The sequence below is a fragment of the Megalops cyprinoides genome, chromosome 4 (genome assembly GCF_013368585.1).
Source record: "Megalops cyprinoides isolate fMegCyp1 chromosome 4, fMegCyp1.pri, whole genome shotgun sequence".
In the NCBI taxonomy this organism is placed as follows: domain Eukaryota; kingdom Metazoa; phylum Chordata; class Actinopteri; order Elopiformes; family Megalopidae; genus Megalops; species Megalops cyprinoides.
This window is the reverse complement of record NC_050586.1, coordinates 45,492,527-45,518,441: the sequence shown is the minus strand read 5'-3', so window position 1 is coordinate 45,518,441 and position 25,915 is coordinate 45,492,527. Positions and strand designations below refer to the sequence as shown.

The 25,915-nt window shown below is 37.8% G+C and overlaps 1 protein-coding gene across 1 annotated transcript in view; it reads right to left on the bottom strand.

Annotated features, from left to right (window-relative positions):
• LOC118776848 (phospholipid phosphatase-related protein type 1) overlaps positions 1-25,915 on the bottom strand; it is a 32,587-nt gene extending 6,672 nt beyond the window's left edge. The window contains exons 1-2 of the mRNA XM_036527443.1: positions 25,570-25,915; positions 13,331-13,421 (exon numbers count right to left, since the gene is read on the bottom strand). Coding sequence (XP_036383336.1) covers positions 13,331-13,390 — 60 coding nt within the window. The 5' untranslated portion in view covers positions 13,391-13,421; positions 25,570-25,915. The remainder of the gene's footprint in view (positions 1-13,330; positions 13,422-25,569) is intronic.

Sequence of the window (25,915 nt, the reverse complement as noted above, 5' to 3'; positions counted from 1 at the left end):
GCCAAAGACACACCTCAACAAATGACAACACAATGTGTCAGGTTTATGTTTCCAATGAATGGACATGAATGCAGTGATTGCAAATAATTCCGCTCATGTCACACATTATGATTGGTTTTCTGGTCATCAGACAACTATACAAATTCATAGTTTTTCAAGCACACATACTGCATTCCTGTTTGGGCCAATCAAAAATTATTATTGTTTCCTTCTCTTAATATATTCTTGTTTACAGTACAGGAATCAGCAGAATTTTACAAAGAGGCTATAATGTATGATCAGTGCTAGCAGAAGAAAATTATTACCATCTATTTCTGTAAGTCATATATATCTTCTGAAATCATTTTAGGCAATACCACTCTTTGCCACAAGAGGACACAAGTGCACACTCCATTATCAGTAATTACTGGATAACATACGGCTTCTTCATCCATTTAGAGCAGGCACTGCACAGATCTACTGATCTTTATATCATTTTGATGAGCTGAGAGTGAACACAAATCATTACATAAATGGATCCACATAACAAGAAGTTAAGTGAATCCACACAGCATCTCCACTAAACTGATGCCTGTGATCAAGCAGATGGTTTTAAGCCTGGTCCTGGAGACTATAAATACTATTACTCCTTCCAAATGAGCACTATAAGATTTGACTGATAGGTTATTTAAATGGTAGTTTATTGAAATGTTTTATATGATTATATTTAATATTACTCACTATAGATAAATTAGAAGTTCAATTAAAAATAAAATTCATGAAATATGTTTTCAATTAAACATAATTACATGTAAAAAAAAAACTTTTTCAATCAGCATTTTCAATGTTTCTTCAGCCAAACTACAGACATAACTGTGCTGTGCGATCTTCTAACTCATGAATTGTGGGAGACTATCAAAACAGGTCACCTTCAGCCAAACTCTCTTGCAGATACATCTCAGCCCCGCAATATCCAATTTGCAGGCACCACATGTGGCTTGGGGAGCAAGGGGGGCGATTGATTCTGCCAACATTAATATGCCTGACTGGGAGGTAATTCTACAGTCCGAATCAACAGCAAACACAGACGTCGTTTCTAAGATGGGTTGTGACTTATGTGAGGGAGGAAAAAAATGCAGTTAATGTTGGCAATACACTGATTAATCATTGCATTTAGATGTATATTGATCTCTACTAGCACAGAAATTGAATATGAAATGGAGGACAGCACCCCCAATTAAGACTGTAATCACAAGCATTGCATCAATGAAACAAGTTTATTGGAGTCTGATATATTTCCCTACACTGTTAGCTCAACAAATTACTTGGGAACTTGATTAAAAAACTAAGGAGTGAGTTCACAAAGCTGACATGCATCAGTCAATCAAGTCATGCAGCTCTCAGGTGGGTTGCACATACTTCCCCCTAACTGTAGGTATATTTATAAAGAATCATTTTATGAATCAAGATTACTACATTTAATAGATTTAAACATACAAACAGTGGACTTGCCTTGAGATTTATTGGGGTTTTGATTTGAATTTGAATTTGATTTGAATGAAATCAATTCTCATTCACAGTCAGATTTGAGCGCACATTAGTTTCCTGTCTTGGTTCTTTAACTTTTGTTGTCTTTCGGGACTTTAATATTTTAATATCTGTATCTGACAAGGACTTGAACTAAACACAACAGTGCACAACACAACACAAAAGTGTCGTAGCTACCCCACTGTTTAAATATACCTTACATAGGCTTGATATCTTGGAGTGATCATAAAAACTCATAAGACACCCATGTTGACTCACCGACATAATATCTCTAGGTTGCTCAAAAATATTAGAGGACTGAAAGACTATCCTTTTGACAAAGACTATCCTTTTGACATAGGACTGAATTAAAATTGTAGCTTAAACAATTCACCTAATCAGTGCTATCCAGTCACAATTTCAGAGACACATTGAAAAAAAATCAATACTATATTTGAAATTCTTTGGAAAAATAAGTGAAACATGGTAGAAAAAAATTACACAGCTTTAATGAAGGCTGTCCTTTACCATGGCTTTGATATTAATTAAATTAGTATTAACAGTACTAATATGACATTATCAGAGGACAAAGAACAACCTGTCCTGAAGGTCCGTAAGGTTTAATACCAAATACCAGAATTATACAGATGATCATATAATGAAACCTTCTGTAAAATTACTTCAGAACTGCAGAAAAGTTATGGCTTTGGTGATAATAAATCCTCACATTGTAAGTGGCCTGGACAATAGACAACATGACAGACCAATGTGGGCTGAATGGCCTGTTCATGTTATTGTTATGTTCTTAAACAAGTAGAAATCAACCCAGAAGCTCACTGTATCTCTGAACTAATACACATCTTCAAAGGTAGCCACAAATCGTCAGTCCAGTAAAGGGCATGCTCAAGATCTCAAAATACATTCAAAGAAAATGACTACTACGGTTTATTCATAGAGTATATTTTCCACTATGACAGCTTCAACTAATGAAATCCAATGAAATTGACATGTTGACGTTGTGACATGAGAAAGAGAAGCAAGGGGACAGTGAAAAGAATCAAATTAACATCTGTACAGTCTGGAAATGTTCACTATTAGCTATCCACTGCTCCCTGATAGTAGTAGTCTTCATCTAAATAATAGGGAAGGAAATACCACTGGAATCCTTAAATATGCACATTAAGCTATCTAGATGATGGTTCATAGAGCAAATGTCAAAAGGGACAAATATCTGTAGGATATATGAATGAAAGAGTTTCTTAACTACCATTTGGAAGAATGTCGGACATTAGCATGCTAAAGTGTGGCTCTGCTTTTACTGGGAAATGTTAATGCTGGAAAATGGAAATAAGCTAGCAGTAGAACTATTTTACTAGGAACAGCCACAAGAAAGATGAGATTGTAAATGAGAGTACATTTTTACCAACATGTGACTTAGTATCACCAATGAATTATACACTTCCTCCTCACCACCCTTTCCCTTAAATCTAGCATACAAGTTTGCAAATTAATATTGCATCTGACATCAGCTATGTCACTATATGGATGCACTTCCACTACTGAAGTTATATATTCTCCAAAGTGTTTTCATCAGCCAGTCAATTATACAGTGGTGGGAGAATTTCTCTGGAGTGAAAGAATGATCTACAGTTTATGTACTCAACAGATGCCGTCTACGGTGACCTGAGCTTGCACAGAACAACAGAAATATCCCATTCAGGATTTGATCCTGCAACATTCTGGATACAGTCCACGCTCCCAAATGCCCATGCTACAATGTCCACAATTTTTAAAGTAAAAATATAGTACAGATAAAGTAAACCGAAAGCATGGACAAAAAGTGAAGTATAGATCAAAATTATGCCAAAAATAACTGACTAATGCAGAAATAGTGAAAAGGAATGACATACATAGTCACTTACCTCTCCTCCTCAGAAACCATTTAACTGGACCCATGAAAAGAAACACTGCTCTTTCTCTCCTTTACAAAGGCATGAAACAAAATCTTAGAGCACATATGGAGTGACAACAAAAAAGAAACATAATACTGCAAAGGTAGAGGAACAATGTTCAAAATGTGCCTAGGGTGAAAAAACCTATTAGCAGATGCATTCTGGGAAGAGTAAGCCAGCCAGCCAGCCAGTGTGTTCATTCCTCTTTGGTCCTATTCTAAAGAATCAGTGTCCTGTCACCCCACAGCTGTTTATTGAATGAAAGGCAACGCCAAAGAGGAGTCTGGGAAGAGTGAGTTAATAGACAGTTTTACAGCTGTAAATTCACTCTCTTTTATTACATAACTGTCTGGAATGTAACTGCCTTTCCTGTGTGCAAATGTGAGGAGAGACTCCCTCGGGAAAAGCAAACATTTACCAATGATGTGCTTTATTCAGTTTAAATGTTTGTAAAAACCCATTACAAGAGACACACATTTTGAATCACGCACTGGCAAACTCTTCTGCCAACAGCTACTTCTTTCCATATCACTTAATAGATATATCTAATGGACGCATTTAAGAACCTCTCACACCTCCTAAATATTACAGCAATTCCATTTTCATGAAATTTAAATGAATGCAATTTTTTGCCTGCACTTACTAAGCTAAATGTTATTTTAATGTGTAATATTATTTTTTTTAACCAGATGATTTTGCCAAGTAGGGTTGTTAAGGTAAAATAAAATAGCAAAGACACTGCCAAAAAAGCTATTCATTCCATGTCTCAGGCATATTTCTTGCATAAATTAACAGTTCTTCGTGTGCATCTCAAAATAAAAGGCTTTCAAGATATCATCTGACAGCATAATCCTCTATCCTCTAACAGATAGTGATGTGAAACAAATGAAGATGAAGTTATGAACACACCCTCGCCAATCTCAGCACGTTTCACTTATGCACAAGTTTCCCAGAACAACTTTTGCAACACATAATAGGAGGTTAGGTTCAATTGATGAAGCCTTCATAGGGATTCACAAATGAAATAATTATGACAAAATGAAAAAAAATCAGACCAGCACAGGAGCTGGAGCAATGTAACAAAGCCAGCCACCATCAAACCAGAATATTCCTTTGAGCCAACAACACAAATGGGGTAACAACCAACTGTTTTTATGTACTGGTTCAATGACAAAGGGGCTGCTTTTTTCAATTCTTCAGTTCCAACAAAATTAAAAAACAAGATCACTAGATCATGGTAAATGATCATGTTTAAGAACCGCTTGTCAAGAATAAAAGGGCTCTTTGCATTCAACACTATATTTTTGAAGTCACAAAAAGACACATAATTCTTATTTGAATGCTAGTACAAGCCATTGAGCACTCCCTTGCGTTGCCTGCAGGTGTCAGTACACGTCTGTTAAAACATGTCTGGATTCCCCTCTAAATTTCACAATTCAGAGGAGGATATCTGTGGCCTGTGGGAAAAGCAGTACAACACAGCATGCTAAAACTACCGCAGCTGTTTCAGTCCTACTGTTCAGCTCTGTGACACTGCCAATAAGCACTGAAGAGCCTACACTAATAAGCTACGAGTACTTCAGTGATGATCAGCGCAAATTATGAGAGCACTTCAGTGACGCAGGCAACAGAGAGAGGAAAAAAAGCTTTCTGGATCTGATTGTGTGGCATTAAAACATTTTCGAAAAGGCGAGAGCTGTGATTAGGTGTCTTTATTTCTCCAGAACAAGATGTGAATGGCTTTTGTTATAATCCACAGGCAAAACAGTGAAGCCTTGCTGGAGAATAAGGTTATGTAACAAGACTTCATTGTTAGGGAAAAACACACAGCTAAAGCAGAGTGTTGCACTGTGAAGGGCAAATTAGTCCTCCAGTCAGAGATTTCAGTAATTCAGAGGTTTTTTCAATACGGAAAACAAAAATAGCTTAAGCACTAAACCAGTATTTACTTACTATGGGGGTTATGGAATTAGTTGTGGAAAATTAATGAGGGTGGGATACACAAGGGTCAAAATATTTATTTTATTCTGGGCAGCATACTACACTCATTTCTACTGTGAAATTTTGATCTATTAAGGTTAATGGCAAGCTATTCCCTCTGCCAGTCTTTGGCTATTACTTCGAAAAGTGGGTTGAAACAGATTTTGAAGATAAACAAGGTTTGATCATTTTCGTATTCCAGATGAATCTGAAACCTGATGTTTGAAAGGCAAGACAAGCTGAGACTATTTCAAAGGGAGACCTTGGACTACAACATTCCAATTACTTTTTTCCGAAGGCAGAACTTCAGATACAGACCAATTAACTGAGCTCATCTTATTTACTACCAACATGTATCATTTTGCTTGGTTGAAATGTGGCAGTCATTTTGTGCCATAACACTCACAACAAGTAAGCTGCAGTGGAGAGGCAAGTGTTCTAATTAGCTAATTAGATGTGGGATGATTCGACAGCCTGTTTAAAAAACAGACAGAGATTTTGCAAGCACTGCTGGGGTCAATCCCTTTTTCCATGTGATAAGTGATGAGGGATTTTTAATGGCCACAGTAGACTTGCACCTCAATTCAATATTCAGTATAAAAGAAGGATACTTCTAGTGTCATTTACTAGCCCTGTTTTAGGCAGCCATGCCCTCCAACTTACATAAGATGCTAAAAGGCTGAGATTTCATATTACTATTATTATTTATTATTATTTATTATTATTCATATTATGTGTGGCAAATAGGTAGTAAGCAACAATCAGCTGCAGGCTTCTCCAACAGCACAGCATCCCCATAACAGGCATTTTCCTACAAATACCACTTCCATCTGCAATCTTCCCTCCCTGATACTTCCCGTGAGGTCTCCCGTATAAGTGCGTACCTAGCTGAGCTATGCTTATCTTCACTCATTTGGTGAGATTAATGTACTTAATTGAATCCCTGCTGACCAGCTGATGAGGAAATTAATGTTAATGGTGCTGTTCAACTAGTGGCCTGGGGGGGGTCATATGCTGTACGTCATGGATTTCCTGATGGCCCTTTGATCACTGGCAAACATTAGAATACTTTTTCATGTGGGTCCAAAATTTAGACTTCTTAGTACCATTAGATTATCTGTACAATTTATCACGTACTCTCCGAGCAGACAGATGACTTTTGTGCTGAAGTATTGCAAAATTTGTATGAAAGCAAATGTACTTAGAATCAACTGATGATGAACAGCTATAAAACTGCACTGCAGAAGTGACTTGACTCCCAAATGCATAATTTTTCTTGCACCCAGACTCTAGCATTAGTCATGTGCTTCTGTACAAAGATAGACACAAAAATCTTTCAGCATGTTTAATGTACTGTGTATTGTAGTTAATTGATGAAAGCATCAAATAACATAAAGCAAAGGAAAAAACGCTGCACACAAGGTGTCTATATTCTCTATCACACTTTGTCATACCTGCATACTCTCTACAGAACTTCTACTGCAACTGAACTGAAGACCGCAGAAAAGTTGCAATGTGAAACCATTAGAATTCTGGTGTGCATATAGGAACAAGCGTAACCAGCAAATTATCTTGAATTTTATTGCAAATGAATTCATGTTTGAAATGAGGCAAAACTAATTGAAAAAGTGTTGTCTGAAAGTGGGCCAGAATGCATATCAAAGCAAGTGAACTACGTTGGAAAGTGCCCTAAGACTTACAGGTAATATTCATGGTTATATGACAAAAGCTTCCATTAATCTAAGAAGAATTCCATTAAACCGAGCCTCTGAAACAACTTCACGATGAATACTCATACTGAAAAGACATTGCCTAAAAACCATTTTCTCCTTTATAAAATGAGTCTTTTATAAGGGAGAAGACATCCTTCCATATCCTGATTAAGCCGTAAAGTTATGTAAATGTCCCCCTTTCCATATGCACTGCCACAATAGAGTTGGCGCATTTTGTATTTTTTCCCATCATTCTCAATAATGTCACTGTTGCAAACAGTGCCGGTGGGGCTTTCAAAGTCCAAACACAGGCATGCAGGGGGTGTGCATCTCTGTCCTTTCCTAAACAAACTCGTGACTGTGCCCTACCGTCTCCTGGAATAAGGATTAATGTAAGGCGATACCACGCAAGACAATGCGGTGACATCTCAAATCAGCATAGCACCACGCTTCCCATGGGGCAAACCCATTCACACTGCCACAACCGACAGACAGCATGCCCACTTCTTACAGCGCAGCATCTCACTGGGGAAGATGCAAAGGGCTCTATGAGCTGACAGCTGGTCCAAGGTCAGCTGTGAATGAACGGAGCGGTCAGGAGCGAATGTAGTAAAGTACTAATAGCCTCAGATGTATAACTGATTGACGTGGCTAGCAAATAGCTCAAAGTTTCTATTCGTCTTCTGTCACAGCTGATGTTAATCAGCTGCTTGCAGAAGCCCCATTGGGAGTGGGCACACCGAACATGATTAATCATACAGTGGAAAGGGTTGTCAGATATTATCAGGCTTATACAACCCAAATCTGCTGGTTTAATATAAGCAAGCATCTTTCACTATATTCTTCATTTAAAATTTGTAATTCCCTTTCAAAATGTCATATTATGCTAAAATTCTTGGTTCAATGTGGTCACACAGTTAATAAAGTTAACAGTGAAGTGAAAACAATAAACTAATTTACAAAGCATATAAATGCAGAGCATGTCATTATACAATCAATCCACAGAAACACCCTGCTGTTGCTTCTGGCAGAGAGAACTATATGTACTGTAATCCATATGCCTACACAACCAAAACACAATTGTCAGCATCCTACCAGTTCCACATCATGAGGGCATTATTCAAAACCAAAGGATTGCAGAGGCAAAACATATTACAACACCAAAATATGAAATGCAACAAAAATTTGGAACACAATTATGCATGAATTACATTTGAAAGCATTAAAAAAAACAAAAGCTGATGAAGTAAGATGCCTTGGCAGAATATTAGAACATGTTTTGAAATATCAAAAGATATGTCTTAAGGTCTGAAAGGAACAAAGCAAAAACAGGGCCAATCTAAAGAATTACTCTGAATAACCCGCGGCATGAATACACAACACTGCAAGTATATTGCTGCCTTACCCTAAAATGTATATTGGATGAAGGTGAGCTGTTTTCTTGTGTTACAAAATGACTGGTAAAACTGTGTCTATGTTTCCATTCATTGTATGGTTTAACGGGTTATCCAGAGTAAATGTGCAGAAGCTTTATAATACTATCAAAGATGAAAGCAAAAAAATCATTTTTTGTCACGTATTTATCTGCCATCAGGAATTATCTGTAATCTAGTAATGAGCTCTGTTTAATAAGCCAGCTGTAACACAGATCACATGTTTTAAAACTGACAATAACAGCACGTCAGGTATGCTGAAGCCATCGTGGAAGTACATTCAGCTACCTAGGAACATACACCAAGTGGAGCCAGTTTCTATATCTTCCAGTTACAATATACGTACAACATCTGGTTAATTAGAGTTACCAGATGAGGAGCATATCTCTACATAGCTTTTTAAAGCTTTGACATTATATGTACAGTGTTATGCACCAAGAATAGCAAACTTTGTTTCTATGAGTATTAAAAGGTATCTATCTATTAAGAAAGTGGTGTCAGTACTTTGGCCCCCTAGCTGTTGTTTTTGTGTTTCTCCCTGTCTCTCAGTGTCGTCCATGTGCTTTTGTTTACAGTTCCCATGTGTTCCGGCCCTGGCCCGCTCTCCCCCCGGTCGCCGCCCACCTGATTTCCTGATCCTCTCCACCTGCCTGCCTGCCCACCTGCATCCCATCTCCTCGTCAGCATGGCCCTTTATATTCCCTGCTTGCCTCTGTCTTGTTGCCAGTTTGTGTCAGTTTTTCCTCTGTTATGTACCCGCCTGATTACTTGTGTTGTTGATCCCATGCTGACTTCTACCTGACTCCTGACTTTGTCCCTGCCCACCACCCTGCCTTGGTTGCCTGATCTGCCTGCCTGCCCGGTTTGACCCAGCCTGTTCCTGTTTTTGACCCCTGCTCCTTGTTTATTCTGCCTCGGACTGCCTTCCTGCCTGACCTTGCCTGTTCTGCCACTACGAACCTGCCCTGGGATTTCAATAAAGCCTCCTGGAACCTGAGTACGCCTGGTCTGCATTTGAGTCTGTGCCTGTGCCTTGACAAGTGGTGCATTCAATAAACCATCACAAAGTTTAATTACATGCATGGATGATTTAAATCCACTGTGTCACGTTTCCTATGACTCCTGGTTTTTTTTATAGTTGGTGCCCCATTCCAATAACATGATTTTTTCCCCATTTATTACAACGTCTGTATGCTAAGTTGATGTTGCATGCTCAAGTATCCTGTGCATTAACAGTTCTTAATAGCACATTTCCCCCTTACACCTGGTCAGTAACTTCCTTTTTTCATGAAAAATTTAACAATTTTAACTTGATTATGAGGTTTATCCTTGAAAAAACAAGTGTGTGAAGAACTGTAAATGTACTCATTATCTATGCATGGATAGAACATGCTAGCTATAGAAAGATGTGAAGATGTGAACTTCAGCTGTAAACAAATGTAGCCAGTAATAAAACATATTTCAGTGGATTCTTTTCACATATAAACAATTAACAGGGAGCGCACAATACTGGATTATTCTCCCTTTCTTTACTACAATGATTCTTTAAACCTGAGGAAATAAAGAGAGGAACATATTATACTATATATTATATAGTACATGTGTAAATCTGTGGTTTCTGCATTTTCAAATTGTTTTGAATTGCAATGATCTGTGGCATATTTCTGATTTTATATAATCTCTGCTGTAACTCAGTACTGGCTGCCTGGCCACAAATCACAGATGATCCTGGATAAAATGGTACAATGTTTGGTCATATTCCACCATTGCTTGCAGCCATGATCCTCGGGTTATTTTGAACTTGTGACATAAAAGAACATTACAAATATCCGTTGGCTAGCAACGCACATTAAAAATGTTATTGTTCAAATTACTGGGACTCATCCAAAATACAGATAATGCATTTAGATACATAACAGTGTTAATGTTTAAAGCCAGTCAGATATTAAGGGAGCTATCTAAGCAAATTGCTTTAGAGGCTGGGGACTGTTTTTTGACTCAAAACTCTCATATTTTAATGACAGGGTTCATACACATTTTTACCAATAAATTTCCATGACTTTTCCATGCCTCTGAGGAAAATGTTCATGACCATACATTCTCTGAAATGGCTGTGTATACATGAAAATAAAGAATAAAAATCCATGTCAAAATTTACCACAGTATATATTAACTAAAATAAATGACAAGCTATGTGGTTTGATACAAAATAAACATTTATTTAAGTATTGCTGACACATCAGTAAGATGTTTACAGAATAAAATGTGTCAAACCCTGAGAACTCCATTGCGTAGCCCTAATTAACATAAATGATTGGGAGGCAACAATGTTTGAAAAATAAATAAGTAATTAAAAGTGTCCAGTAACACTGACATTCAGAAGGCAGCAGTGTCAGAGAGAAACTCTTTTGGAATTTTGCCATTAATATTCTTAACTCTACAAGTGACTGATATGATTCAAGCCACAGACACTGACAAGAACTGTTTTTATTTATTTATTTATTTTTTAATGTGTAATGTGACCTTGTCTACATATTTGCTTTATTAACTGCCTGTGTGTTTCTTATGTTGTTGTTCTTGTGTTTTGGTGAGCGAAAGACAAATTTCCACCCTGGTGGACAATGAAGATACAGTATATTCTATTCTGTTCTACACAAGATTTTATAAATAAGAAGATCTTAAACCAACTATGCCTCCTATTTACCATTAACCTAATTGAGCATTAACAGAAGATAACCTTCCCTGTTTGAATCCCCCAAAAACAATCCACACACTCAGGTCGGAGTCTGACGTTACCCCACGCAGAGAACAACATAACGTCAAGTGACATGACTAATCTGCCCGAACATTAAAGTATTGTTTAATCCTTTCGCACGTATGGTCACACCGGTGTGATCAGCTGTTTAGCGCATATGCTAACACCGGTGCAATTAGAACACGAAATTGGAAAAATTCTAGCTAATTTTAGCTTTGAGGAAACAATGATGTAACATTAAAAAATATAGCAAATTTGGCAGTGAAAACTATGAGAGGCTTAAAACGCTAATGAAAACATAACAAACCATGTAACCATGTAACACGCGGGCTACATAGCATGAAACAAGTTACGTGCGAAAGGGTCAACCAATATAGATTTTTTTCAGTCAATCTTAACTGAACCACATACACTCTATTATACAGGTATTTGTGAAGCAAATTTCCATGTCTTTTCCAAAACTTGCCGGGTTTATTTATTTTTCCAAAACTTCTGGCCTGGAAATTGCTATTTTCAAATTCCATGATTTTTCCAGGTTTTTCATGACCGTACAAACCCTGTAATGAGGAAAGTATATTTCTGCCGTTTGAATCAGACCTGGAGTTAAAGCAGGCCAATGTAAATGATGGCAGGGTGTGCAACTTTTCTCTTTTCACAGATTGTACGCTTGCCTGTGCAAGTGTCATCTGCAGATCTTGACCAATCAGAGGAGACTGTGCTTTGTGTGAAAAAAGGAAAATAACACAGCTCCATCTGATGAGTTTCGCTATGATTGACTAGTTCACAGTCCCATCCTCTTCACATATCTTGCCATATCTGTCTCCACTGTATGTGCTTGCGGCAATTTTTCTCTCCCACAAACTGCATTCTGTACTGAACTGAGCTGAAGTTTTCCCTTAAAAAATATTTTCAACAAATGATAGCTCTTTTTATAAGCTAATTTTCTCCTCTGACTCTTGTGAGAAATCATGTGACGTTTTCTATGTCAGAGACTGAAACATTTCCATTGATGCAGAGCCTGGGTGCAAATCTGTGACCCATGGCAGACACACAGTGTGATTTCTTACCAACTTGCATTTATTAAGTAAAATGCATTTGGAAAATGTGCCCATGAATGCAGCCATATTAAATTATTTCAAAGAAATCCTTACAACAGTAATTACCCTACAAGTGGATTTCTAATGAAGGTGGCACTTAAAAGCTGACATGACAGTATGTCATGCAGCAGAATGTTTATGGAGCTGCTCCTGTAGCTGAAAGGACAGTCTTCACTGATATCCAGCTATGTAACATTCATGTCTAAGGGTCTGATGGACTTTTGCTTAGACCACTTTGAAAAAGACTGTAAGCTTTTAAATGTGTGATACAGCAAAGCTGGAGGGCTAGAATAAAATATTAGCCGTGGGGAGTCTAGGTGTCTGGGTGTGGTGATCCTACTTAGCGGGATGTCTAGCATTAGAGAGGTTAAGCCGAGACCATACAGTATTATTTCAGCACCGATTTAGGTCTGATAATAGCTGTTTTGAGTTTGCTATGAATATTCACTCAAACTCAATGCAGACAGGCTCAAATTGCACACTAGATTAAAGGCACAGATCTTTCTGTGTGTCATTGTGCTATGAGCTACGACAATTGTTATTGGGAGCACCCGTAAAGGGCGGTTCGGTTCCTGGTGAAGTCTTTTGTTCTGTATGCAGAGATATACGAAATATACGTATCTGTGACTTCCACAGCACACACCTCACACAGCTTCTGCATGGCTGTTGTAAGTCTGAGAGAAAGAAATTAACATAACGGTTTACATTTCTAATCCATTCACTGCATGCTTATAATGGGTCCTTTTAATAACTACAATAGTTCATCATTAAGAACAGAGCAGAAATATATTGGGATACATTTGATATATAATACACCATATAATATAAAATATAATTAAATATATAACATCTATTTTAAAAATGGAATGGATTTTGGTTAGTGTGTTACTCTTACCTCTACAAAGATAAAGCATGGTATGATGGAGTAACTGCGATATGTATTTTCCAAAGCCATTTTCTTTTCCAAGTCTTAGCACTGTTACAACCTGAAAAAAGAGAGAAAAGGATGGTCATTAAGTCATTTTCAACATACTATAGTCCTAGCCACAACTGTGTATTCTTCAAGTAAAATGAACAGGGGAATAAAATACTTTTTTGGGTTGTGCTGGGTGAAATGAAATGTATTCTGGCACAACCCTCTGAGATCTTGAAAATGTGCACATATAGACATTGTTTATTTTAAATTTTTTCACACAAACTTCTCATGGCATTTCTTCAGTATTTTCCCCTTTTTCACTCAATGTGGAATTGTCAGTTGTACTATACGAAGATCGCCTTTCCACAACACTCCCTTAATTCCTAAAGGAGCACTCCAACGAGATGAATACAATCCTCTGATACACTCACACACAGCCAACAGCTATTTTTCAGACTACAAGTCCCACAGTGCACCACAAGGCAAGGAAAACATTGGCTGGAACATAGGTACATCCCCACTGACTAGAGGGTGGCACAGTGACAAGATGAGCCAACCCTGGCTGACGAAACCCATAATTCCCCACTCTGCACGGAACAAGCACTTTAGCCTCAGCCACTCGGGAGCCCATTCATGCCAGATTTTTGACTAGGGCTGCAACTAATAACTATTTTGATAGTCAAATAATCTATTGATTATTGAAACAAATAATTGACTATTCGGATTATGAATCGCACAATTAGGCTACTCAATGGCTCTTATTTATCTATCGGCTTTTAAATTTAGCTTGAGGTTGTTGTAGGCATATGCTAACTAACAATAAAGACAATAAAGATGAGAACTTCATTCAAAAATACGTCTTTTAATGAATGGTTACTAGGACTAATTCAGTGAGGGCAGTTGCTTGCTGCGGAGTACAAGTCTGCTTTCTTTGAAGAAGCCATCCATGGTAGCATTACGACATCCAACAAACCCATGACTCATTCGAATTAATTCGAATGCAACCCACATTGGGCACGGACGCCTAGACACGAGTTGCAGAAATCTTTCGCAATTTAGAAATTATCAAATTCTCCGGTGTTCTCTAAACTTGTGCACTCGGCAGAAACACTATCTCCAGCCATAAATGTCACCATGACAATGATGCAACATTTAAGCAGAGAATTTCTAAATAGCAGATGGGCTCTGGTTTAACATTGTAAAGTTAGGGCACATTTGGAATGTGAACAGGATCGTTGTGAATAATAGGTTATTATTTGCTACACTGTATGTTCAACGTCATTAATAATTTATTGATCAAGAGAAAATGTATTTCTAAATAAAAAACGTTACAGCTCATAACGTGAAGTAACATGGCTTTTAACATTAACATTAGCTATGCTAGCTAGCTAACTAACTTAATGAGACAAATCTTCATCATCCAGAGAGCCAACTTGCCACCTCTTCAGATGCTTGAGCATGACTGAATGATGTCACCAACTAATCGACAATTAAATTCGTTGGCAAATAATTTGGTCATCGATTTTAGTCGACTACGTCGATTATTCATTGCACGTCCTATTTTTGACATAAATTTTAATATTCCACACTCCTGGCCATAGTGGGATATCCCAATCTCTGCTTCATAGAAGTAACTACAATGAACATCAAAGTATTATTTATTATGCAAAATGTCACTTGAAGACAAATTTCTGCAGGAAATTTTGAGCATTCAGTCAAGTACCTCCATGTCATCTCCACAAAGGAAAAGATTTTTTTTTTTTTTTTTTTTACGTATGCACAAATACCACTGACTGACACTACTAGCACAATTCTTACAAGCTCAATTCCCTCCTGTATTTCATGAACATGGAAAAATGCTTTCTAACTTGGCTTGACTGATGTACACAGGCCTCTTGCTTCAGTTGTAACTGTCACGCAAACATTCACCACTAGAGGAGTTGAGAGGATGGGTGAAGGTGAGGGCAGGGCGGAATGAATGCAGAGAGAGGGGTATGTAGGACTGCTGTGGCTTAGACCACTTTGAAAAAGACTGTAAGCTTTTAAATGTGTGATACAGCAAAGCTGGAGGGCTAGAATAAAATATTAGCCATGGGGGGTCTAGGTCTCTGAGCGTGGTGATCCTACTTAGCGGCAGAGATGGGCAGTATTTCTGTTACTTGTATTTGAAATACGTATTTCAATTACTTTTGTGTATTTTGTAATTACTGTATTTTACAAGATACTTTAGAGTGAAGTAATTTTGTATTTTCAAAATACTTTCTCCATGATTCATAAAACATAAAAAATTTATGTAAATACATCTTAAAATGAAGAACAATACACTTAGACACACTCTCACACAGTGATTTTGTAAGCCCACACTACTCACAGTATTTCCGTAATCAAGTTTGTCTTCTGTGAAGTTCACAGAAGTTCACCCACTGATCAAGCTCCTTTTTGCTTGATTTAACACAACCCTCCCCTCTTCAGCTCCGGTTGAGAGACTGTTCTCATTTGCAGGAATAATACTTCATCCGCACAGGAGGCAGTTAACACCAGAAATAGGCTATTTGAAAAGTCAGTTGTTCTTAAAGGCAACTAAATAGTGTACTTATTGAAGTGGTTGGGTCTCAACTGCCATGTCTTTGACAGAGAGCAAGTTTCTACATGCTGTACAAGACATACTATTTTCAGTATATATATATATATATTTTTTTTTATTTATTTATTTTTTTACAGTTTTGCTTAGATACAGTAGCATTCTGCTTCCTGTTCTTCCTTCCTGTAGGGTTCAAACTCTCACCAGCCTTGTGTACATTATAAAAATCTGCATGTTCTGCCATTTTGTACAAATTCAGAATGCCCAGTGTTACAAATGTATTTTCCTATATTTTGAAAATACAAAATACATGTATTTTGTCTTACAACATTTTCATTTTCTGGCACCAGTATTTTGTATTTTATTTTGATACATTTATTTCAGGGGTATTTTTTATTTTGTAACAAGATACATTTTGATGTATCTTTGCCCATCTCTGCTTAGGGGGACGTCTAGCATTAGAGAGGTTAAGCCAGTATTATTTCAGCACCGATTTAGGTCTGATAATAGCTGTTTTGAGTTTGCTATGAATATTCACTCAAATTCAGCGAAGACATGCTCAAATTGCACACTAGGTTAAAGGCACAGATCTTTCTGTGTGCCACTGTGCTATGAGCTACGACAACTGTTATGGCAAGCACCTGTAATAGGTGGTTCAGTTCCTGGTCAGAAAAGTCACAAAATGTTCACCAGAATTGCACTCACTGTTATTTTTCACAAGCTAAGCTTGCAAGAAGGACAGCCAACCACTAATGACACACAACCAGTCAACAACCTAATGAGTTAATAACTGTTTCTGGCAACTTTCCTGTGAACCAAAAACAACAAAAACCAACGAGAAAGCCAAGGAGCAAGAAAGACAAAATGGCAACAAGAGGCAAACCCTACTGTAAAAACTCAGATTAGACATAATCAGCAACCTGCAGCACCACAACAGAGGCACTATATAGCAAGTGAAAGGAAATAGTAGGGGAACTTGGGAGAAATGAGGTGGTGATTTTGTATGTCCCACAGTTAAACTTAAAACCCCCTAAGGCAGATAAGCACAAAATAGCTTGGTAATACAGTAAAAATCATGACTGCATCCTGAAGAGATGACGTATTCCATGTCTCCTCAAAATCTATGCTGAGTCTAACGTTTCTGTTAGGGGTGTGCAAAAACTTTTTTTTTCGATTAATCGTTTTTTAAAAAATCGTCCGATTCGATATCGATCTGTAAAATTTATGGATCGATCCTTTAGGCTAATATGCATTTTTTCCGGTTCTCTAGGTTCACTTCCGCAATGCTTAAACATAGCCAGAGAATTAAGTAGACGGGCTCTGACATAGCCTAACTGTTAGTTAGGCTATGTCAGATTAGATGTCACTCTCTCGTTTAACGACCTGCGAACGCATAGACGAAAACCTGTTACATCAATTTTTTTACTGTGATGCGACCTCTCAGTGTTCACCATGGCTAACCCTACGGTCACACGGACGACACAGGAGAGAGACAAAGTGACCGGCTGCCATTCATTTTCAATGACAGTTGGCGATTTACAGCGATAAGACAAGTGGCCATTGCAAAGCCAACTAGGTGGGGCTAAAATAGACTAGACTCGAGGTTTGTTTTGTGTAAATACTGAGCGATGCAACACAGCGACTACGGAGTGAAGTCGGCGTGACACACGTTGCTGAGACAAATGATCCAACATTTTGGTTCCAGTCAAACATGGAGGAGAAGCTTATCGTGGCAGTGTCGGGTTTCCACATACTCTACAATTTTTCTCTTGATACATACAGAGATAAGTAAGTAAAAGATAAGTAAAAAAAATGATGCATGGAAAAGGGTGTCCAAAATCGTGAGGATGCCTGGTATACATATTCATATATATGTGCACTGCAGTCACAGCTTTTTAGCTTTAGGTTTAATACACAACCACTACCTAGCTACCTAACTAGCTAGCTAGATAGCTAAACTGAAAAGCAACACTTGCTCAGGAACGCAGGAATGTAATTTAGCGCAATTCAAGAGAAACGTAGTTGTTCATGTTTGTTTGCTAGGTAGCTAGCTAGAGGGTTGTTCATATTAGGCCAGCAAGAAAACGTTGTTCACAATTGCAAAGTTGCTACTGGCAGTCAACTACGTTTTGTCAGTCATTGTAGCTACATTACAAACCAGCTTTCCCTGAGCTTACTAATGCAAACACATTGCTGCTTTGTATCATGAATAAGTAGGCAATGATACAGGTTGGTTTTATTTTTAAGGAACTATACCCATGTGTTCCTCAAATAAAAAGATTTTGGTATACAAGCCCTTGGCTTTTTCTTTTGTGGTTTTCACAATTTGTTTCCAATGACTCTGCATTTAAAATTTGTGTTCCCTTTAGAGCCTTTTAAACATCTCACCAAATATGGAAAGCTGCTAATCAAATCAGAATTGAATTGAATTGGATTGAATCAAATCGTTAGCTTGTGAATCGGAATCGTATCAAATCGGGGCATCTGTGCCAATACCCAGCCCTAGTTTTGCTGTCATAAACTTGTATATGACAGTGTACACTCATAGATTTCAAATATCATAGTGTTTTTTAACTGCTGAGTAAGAAGTACATGATTTTTGTTTGTTTTTGTCCAGCTTTGGTAGTTAAAGATGCTCAGCATAAGAGTGAGATGGCTCCAGAAAAATGCAGTAATTGGTGGAGGTGAAGCTGTAGCAGTGGCCACACATTTCACAATTAAATTTCAGCTTTTAAAGTCAACCATTTGAAATGAACAATAATGAAATTAAATTAAATATCAAACAAGAAATAAAAGATGTCGCTCATATTTTTTCCTGCCTCCATTTCATGCTTATGTTCTGCATTTTCTAAAATTCTTGAGTAGCTCTGAATTTCAAAGGAAGACTGACTTCTGTGAGAAAAGTATAGCCTTAAGCCCTGTTCAAGCACAGGCTAACAGGACTGTGAATACTTTTTTCTCTTAATAAAAGTCAAATACTGATGCAGTTGGAAATGGACGTGACAACTGTACTAGTTACTCCTGTTCAATGAAAGGATTGAGCATGGGTATTAATGCAATTCAAATTCTTAATGAGGACTATCAGCGTGTATTGGAGTTACAACTGCATTAACACAACTGCATTAGGTGTTCAATTAACAATATCCTAAAATCTCTGCAATTTGTGAAAGGGATATATCATATAGAGGTATTTACAAACCTGCCTATCAGCTAAAATAGGTGGTGGAAAGTTGGAATGGAATGCAAATTGCACTGAAAATCCACACCTTCCCACCCTAGACCTGGCGGCCGATAGATTTTCTTGCGGAGCTATTAGTCCTCATTGCAGGATGCAAGACACTCAATTTAATCATGAATGTACCAAGATACTTCAGAACCAAAAATGTCAGTATCATGTGTTTTTCTTTTTCTCTCATTATTCATTGTGTAACATTAGATCAATAATACAGTAAAACCAAACCAACCATAAGGATTACAGTATTTTAATATATTACTGAATTACTCAATTACTGAAACAATCAATATAAAATAAAATGTGGAAGGATTTTATTGAGGCATCTATGTGCCAACAACATCCCATACAGGAACTAGCTGAAACACAGATGCTGATGGATAAGCTGTTCATGGCCTCAACTAGTTGTTAGTTGTTCAGACCACTAGCTAGAGACAATTCTGTTAGCTCTCTCATGGTAATGTGTGCTTTTCCATATGCAACTTCATTTATGTAGCTTTCCTGTTAAGATCATCAGTATGAATGCACCTATATTCAATGTTGCCTTGCAAGCTAGCTAGTTACAGTTGCAAACATTATTGTCAGTGAATTGACACGTTGTTTGCCCCTTGCAAACATAACAGCATTAAAATGTAATTATTTCCATAACTGAATACAATTTACATTTACTTGCTAACCAGCAAGATACTGTATTCTCAGATAAAATGAGCTGTCAGTATTTACAGAAGAGGATCAAGAGCACTGTTTTCCCATCATAATTGAGACTGCACTGCAGATTCCAGGGCCTTGGCTTAGAGCTGTCATAAATTGCCACTTTATCCAGCTGAAAGTGTTTTCTGTCAACACCACAACACGCCTCACTCTCAAGCTCTGTATGAGCTGTGTCTTCACCACCTTTGCTACTGCCAGAGAGAGGACATTGTAAGATTTTGTTCTTCAGACCTAGGGTAGCTAGCTATCTGGCAAAATGGTCAGAGACACTTTCCAACTGTTCCAACTGTGTCAGCTGTCATTTCACCTTTGAAATGAAAGTTATGATAAAATTATTTCCTCTTGTTTTCAAAAACAAACTGAGATTTTACCACAAATTCAGTAACCTCAGGAACATGTAGTACGTACAGGGCACATGGCGATTTGTTATAGGACACCATATGTCAGGAGTTATTATTTGCAGGTATTTATGTACATACATGTGTACACACACGACCAATGAGCACATTAGGATTACAAAGTTAATTGATCATACGTCTGTGCTTCCAGTTTTGAGATGGCAGAGAGAATATTTTTTGTGCAGGGTTATGAAATGGGGTGAATTGATCTGAATATATAATGTACTATGTATCATACAGAAGCTTTCTATGTTTATTTTCACTGGACTTTGACTCTCTATTTACCAACACTGTTGTAGTTAGCCATTGTAATGCACATCCTTTTCCAATGTGGAAGTGTTATGTAGAGAGACTTAAGTATCAAGTCACAATATGTGTATCCTGGGAATTAACAAGACACACCCTAATGTACACCACCCCAGACATGCATCTCCCACACAGGAGCTTAAGTGGCTCATGTGTGACTATTTTCAGTGGTAAGACAGAGATGCAGCTCTCCACAGAGGCACTGAAGAGACGTTTACACATGCGTATGTCAAGTATGAATCGGCCCCTTGGTTGCTCTAAGTGAAAAAACTGCTACCGGTGCACCAGAAGGTTAATACTAAATTAACAATCATAATCACTCAATATGTGATGGACATTTGCTGTGACTGCATGAACAGCCAATCCTAAATCCCCTTAATGGGCTTTGGCATTGACTCCCAGATTAGAAAAAGGGAACCAAAAAGAAGCCATTTCTTCTTCCATTTAACAATGTCAGAAGAGACATCGTTAAATGGACATGTTATAAGTCTAACCATTTCAATACATTTATGTTAATTTTTGCTTTGATTAATGGTATAAACACCTGCATCTGCATCATCATAGGATGTCTGGACATATGATCAAGGGACACATTGGCACTATACCCATGCTTTCTAATTACTGGCTCATTTCAATTTATATGTTTGTTTTTACATTTTGGCTCCAGATTCCCTTAACATGTAAAGAGCATGTATATTGCACATGCCAATGACAATTCTAATTGTAATGGATGTATTAAATTGGACACATTGTACATGTCTCTTATTGGCAAGTCTGCTTTCAAGTAAATGGAGAAATGAGCTCTGATTGGTTAGTTTGCCTCAGGTCACACTCTTCACTTACGAGCCCTTTGGATTGTCACAGCTGTTTGATAAACTAGGTGCCAAAATGTTGACACAGAGTCATTTTTGAGGGAAGTCTGGATTTTCTGAAATTACACAAAAAGGGCAATTTAACTTATTTCAAAGAACCTGATGATGTCCTTGGAAGTAAGACTAGCAGCTGACCAGAACATTGTTGGAATCTTCTGTTGTCACATCTGCTGTGCACTGCTGACGGGGTCCTTTTTAATTCCCTATCCATTTTCATAACTGAAACTGAAGTGTTCCCCTGGCTGATAAATGCAAAACACTGAAACACACTTGTCTTTCCACTTCAGCTTTGAAGCCTGATCCTTTCAGCAAAAAAACAGACAAGTATTCTTCCTATAACCAGTAATAAACTTCTTTTTTATTCTAGAAGGCCTTACACTGACTAAATTACTGTGCATGCTGTATTTATGATTGAACAACTTCATTACTCTGGGGTGAAAATAACTTCCACAATTCTTGAACCATGTGTGGATTTATGTCTTTCCACTCGATACTTTTCTTACATGCTAAATGATGGATAAATAAGTGATTTCTGTGGTCATGGGTTGTCAGCAGATATGTATGCATGTAAGCTACTACTAGTCTAGAACTTGAAAATGTGTTTGATTTGGAAACACCTGCATGAACAGTGCCACAGCCTAGTGGATAGCTTGTGGTCTCCTGTATCCTCTCTGGACCAAGCCATTAGTCAGCCATGCTTTGAGAAACATGGGAAAAACACTGAATTTTAACAATTCGAAGCATTTTAACATTGTCCTGTATTTTAAATATGTATTTTAAGAGGCTGACAGAGCCTACACACTACCTTTACATGTTATCCATTCATACAGCTTCATAGTTACTGAAGCAAACTAGGGAAAGCAAATACATTTTTCATGGGTATAAGAGAAAGACCTTAGCCAGGATTTGAATTTTCACTCTTCAGGTTACAAATTTAATTTCCCTAACTGCAACATCACACCACTGTCAGAGCAAATGATTTGTCTTAATTTGTCTTGCAAATTCTCAAATATTTTGTGCCACATGACATTATAGTGTTAAGGACAATTTTTTAACAAAATGTCCATAAATATGAGGCTACCCTGCAAATGTCTAGAAACAATGGTGTGCTCCCACGTGTCTCTAGACAAATACACTATATGGACAAAAGTATTTGGCCACACCTGTTTTTCAGGGTTTGGGCTAGGCCCCTTATCTCCAGTGAAGGGCAATCTTAATGCTTCAGCATACCAAGACATTTTGGACAATGCTATGCTTCCAACAGTTTGGGGAAGGCCCTTTTCTATTCCAACATGACTGTGCCCCAGAGCACAAAGCAAGGACTATAAAGACATGGTTTGATGAGTTCGGTGTGGAAGAACTTGACTGGCCCGCACAGAGCCCTGATCTCAACCCCATCGAGCACCTTTGGGATAAACTGGAACAGAGATTGCGAGCCAGGCCTTGTCGTCCAACATCAGTGCCTGATCTCATAAATGCTCTACAGAATGAATGGGCACAAATTCCCACAGAAACACTCCCAAATCTTGTGGAAAGCCTTCCATGAAGAGCGCAAGCTGTTATAGCTGCAAAGGGGGGACCAACTCCATATTAAAGTAAATGTATTTGAATACAATGTCATTACAGTCCCTGTTGGTGTAATGGTCAGGTGTCCAAATACTTTTGTCCATATAGTGTATGTTGGCAGACAAATATGGGGCAACAATGTACCCACTGAAGCAGGGATGTCCATTAGCCGGCCTCCAATATTAAAAAAAAAAAACTAATTAGCTTGGAATTATCCTCCCTCCCTCCTCTGTGTTTTTTTTTTTTTAATTTCCCTCAAGTAACATGACATTTCAGCTTCTCGTTTTCTGCAGCGCTCTCTTTTCCCCGCTGCAGGATGCTAAATCTGCAAAGAAAAGGCACATCAAATGAAGCCCACTGAGCCAAGCCATTCTCTGACTGTGCAGTTTGCAACATTCCCAATTAGGAATAGGACTGTTTTGGCCAGAAGGTTTCATCAAGGTACTAAAAGCATCACAAGGACGCACTTCATAGGGTTGAAGGGGTTTTGTGAGATAACAGAAAATAACCAAAGATAATAATGAAACTCAAGGGGCAAACATCATAAAGAGGAATTTAAGCTGAAGCCTTGGAGCAAAAAGGGTACAATTCCAGAATAAGGTCAAAAACTTGCACCTTTGCTGATACAGTCATCACTCTTAAGTCAGAATTGCAGACTATGGAGGATTCCCAGTCTATTAATCGCATAATCACTTCAACCTGACCGGTACTTAAGTGAGGGATATGGTATACCCAGTAAGTTGAACCTGGAAGTCCCATGATACTCCCAGTGTAGAAAAAGCGATATTTCGTCAGTGCTACAAAACTCCATGCATTCGGATTGACCAAGGGGGCAGAACATCTGAGACAGAAAGAATAACAGTCTGATGAAATCAAGGGCAGAGATTCAGTCTACACCCAACGTGCCCTGTTTTTTCAACACAAAATAGAATAAATTAAATTAATAAGAAAACATTTCTGGTGATTTCAGGAACTTATGAATGATGTGTAAGAAGAGAAAAGTCACACACATGAAAGGATAAATCATTGTAATGAGACAACATCTAGACCAAGGTCTTGCAAACACATTTTTGGGAGCTGAAGGAGAAAACAGGGTCTATGTCTGACTCTTTAAGATGCTGCAGGAAAGGTCTAGGAAAGAAAACTCCCTTTCTGGTTTTCAGCATTATCAAATCTTTTGAACATGAGACATACCATACATGTGGGTGTGCTGTTAAAATACTTCAAATTATAGGATATCCTTAAGGCAAAGACAGGCTTCTAGTAAAAATCAAATACTTCCTTTGGGCTAATACTGTATATGCCCCCTGTCATCATCATGGTCAAGATTACATGCTCTGTTCTCTCAGAGAGCTCCATGACATTTAGAGTTGACTAACTGTATATACTATCCTTCATGGTTGCTAAATTATGATATATCTTATAATACAAACCTTTTATTTTATACCATAAAATTGACAGCTCTTGTAAATGTGACTGAATACTAATACTAATAATAAGAGGAATTTTAAAATAATTTATAGGTTTAAATTTCTAATTATTCTCGGTTTTAAAATATTCTTTATAAAACAACTAGGACAAAAATAATCATTTGGATGTGAATGAGAGCATTGAAGCTAATTTCGCTGTAATAAACAAATTATCCCCAGCTGTGAGATGCCATTATCTGGTATACAAGATAATCACCCAACGACAGGGTCTTGTAAAAATAATCAGTCTCAACTATCTAAAAAGACATTTTTTTAAGAATTAAAAACGTTACTAGAAAGTTGGAAGCTAAAAACCCTAGATCTACTACATACTGTTGTCACTCAATGAGAAAGCTGTTTTGTGTATAATTAATATGTGACATATCTACACATGTTCCATTTGAGTAATATTTGCATCAATGTTTCAAATAACAAATATATGCCCTTCAAACAAAATCCACTTTCCCTTCACCATATTCTTGTTCAATTTCAGTCTACCACATGAAATAAACTGCGGAAAATGTGGCAAATATCGGTAGCACAGACGACTCAAAGATTGGTGTTTGATGTATGAGGTGGTCATGGGGTGGGGGTGTAATGGAATCCCAAAAACGGAAATCCACTGAATAGACGTCGTAGAAACCCTGGCTAACGAGCTTCTGAAAAGACACCCATGAAAATTATCTTTAACTCTTTAAAGTGTTGGTCGATTCGTTTGGATCCGCAGCTGCGCTGTGGATCAATTCGAATATTATAGACGGTAAATCATACATATTCAAAACAACGCACACATGAGCAACCGATAACCATCGGGTACCAGCGTCAGCTTTCGTTTGAACATCAGTATTTAAAGTGATGCTGCTGGAAATCACCACGATCCTAAAACTATACATTGGGGTACTACTGTTACCTTTTAGAATCTAAATGTGTTGCAATATTACCCGGAAAAACATTACCAACTAACATCTCAATATTCGACACAAAAACGTACAAGCGATTCAAGAGCTGACAATAGCAATGACAGGCATAACATCTTCCCACAATTAGCAATACTTGCGCCCAACGCCCTGTCTTGAAACTTACCTTGCGATTAAAATTCCCTTTTAAGAGGAAAATCCATCAAAAATAACGAACGGGGAAATCCCAAAAAAAAAAAAAAGACAGGCGTTAGTCCATGGTCCCCTCCACCGTGCCACAGCACTTGCTGCTTGGGTTGTGATTACAGGCTGTCGGGTTTGTTGAAGAGGCTGAATACAAGCAGTGAGTAGGGGGTGGAGCGTGAGCGCGTAAGCACACAGTATTCAGCCAGAAGGCGAGGGGACCGACAGCCGCGCAGCGCTCTGGTGAAGTATCTCTGTGCCCTAAGCAACCATTGAAAAACGAAAACAACAACACCGTAATGAAGGCTGATGATACCACCTTACTGACT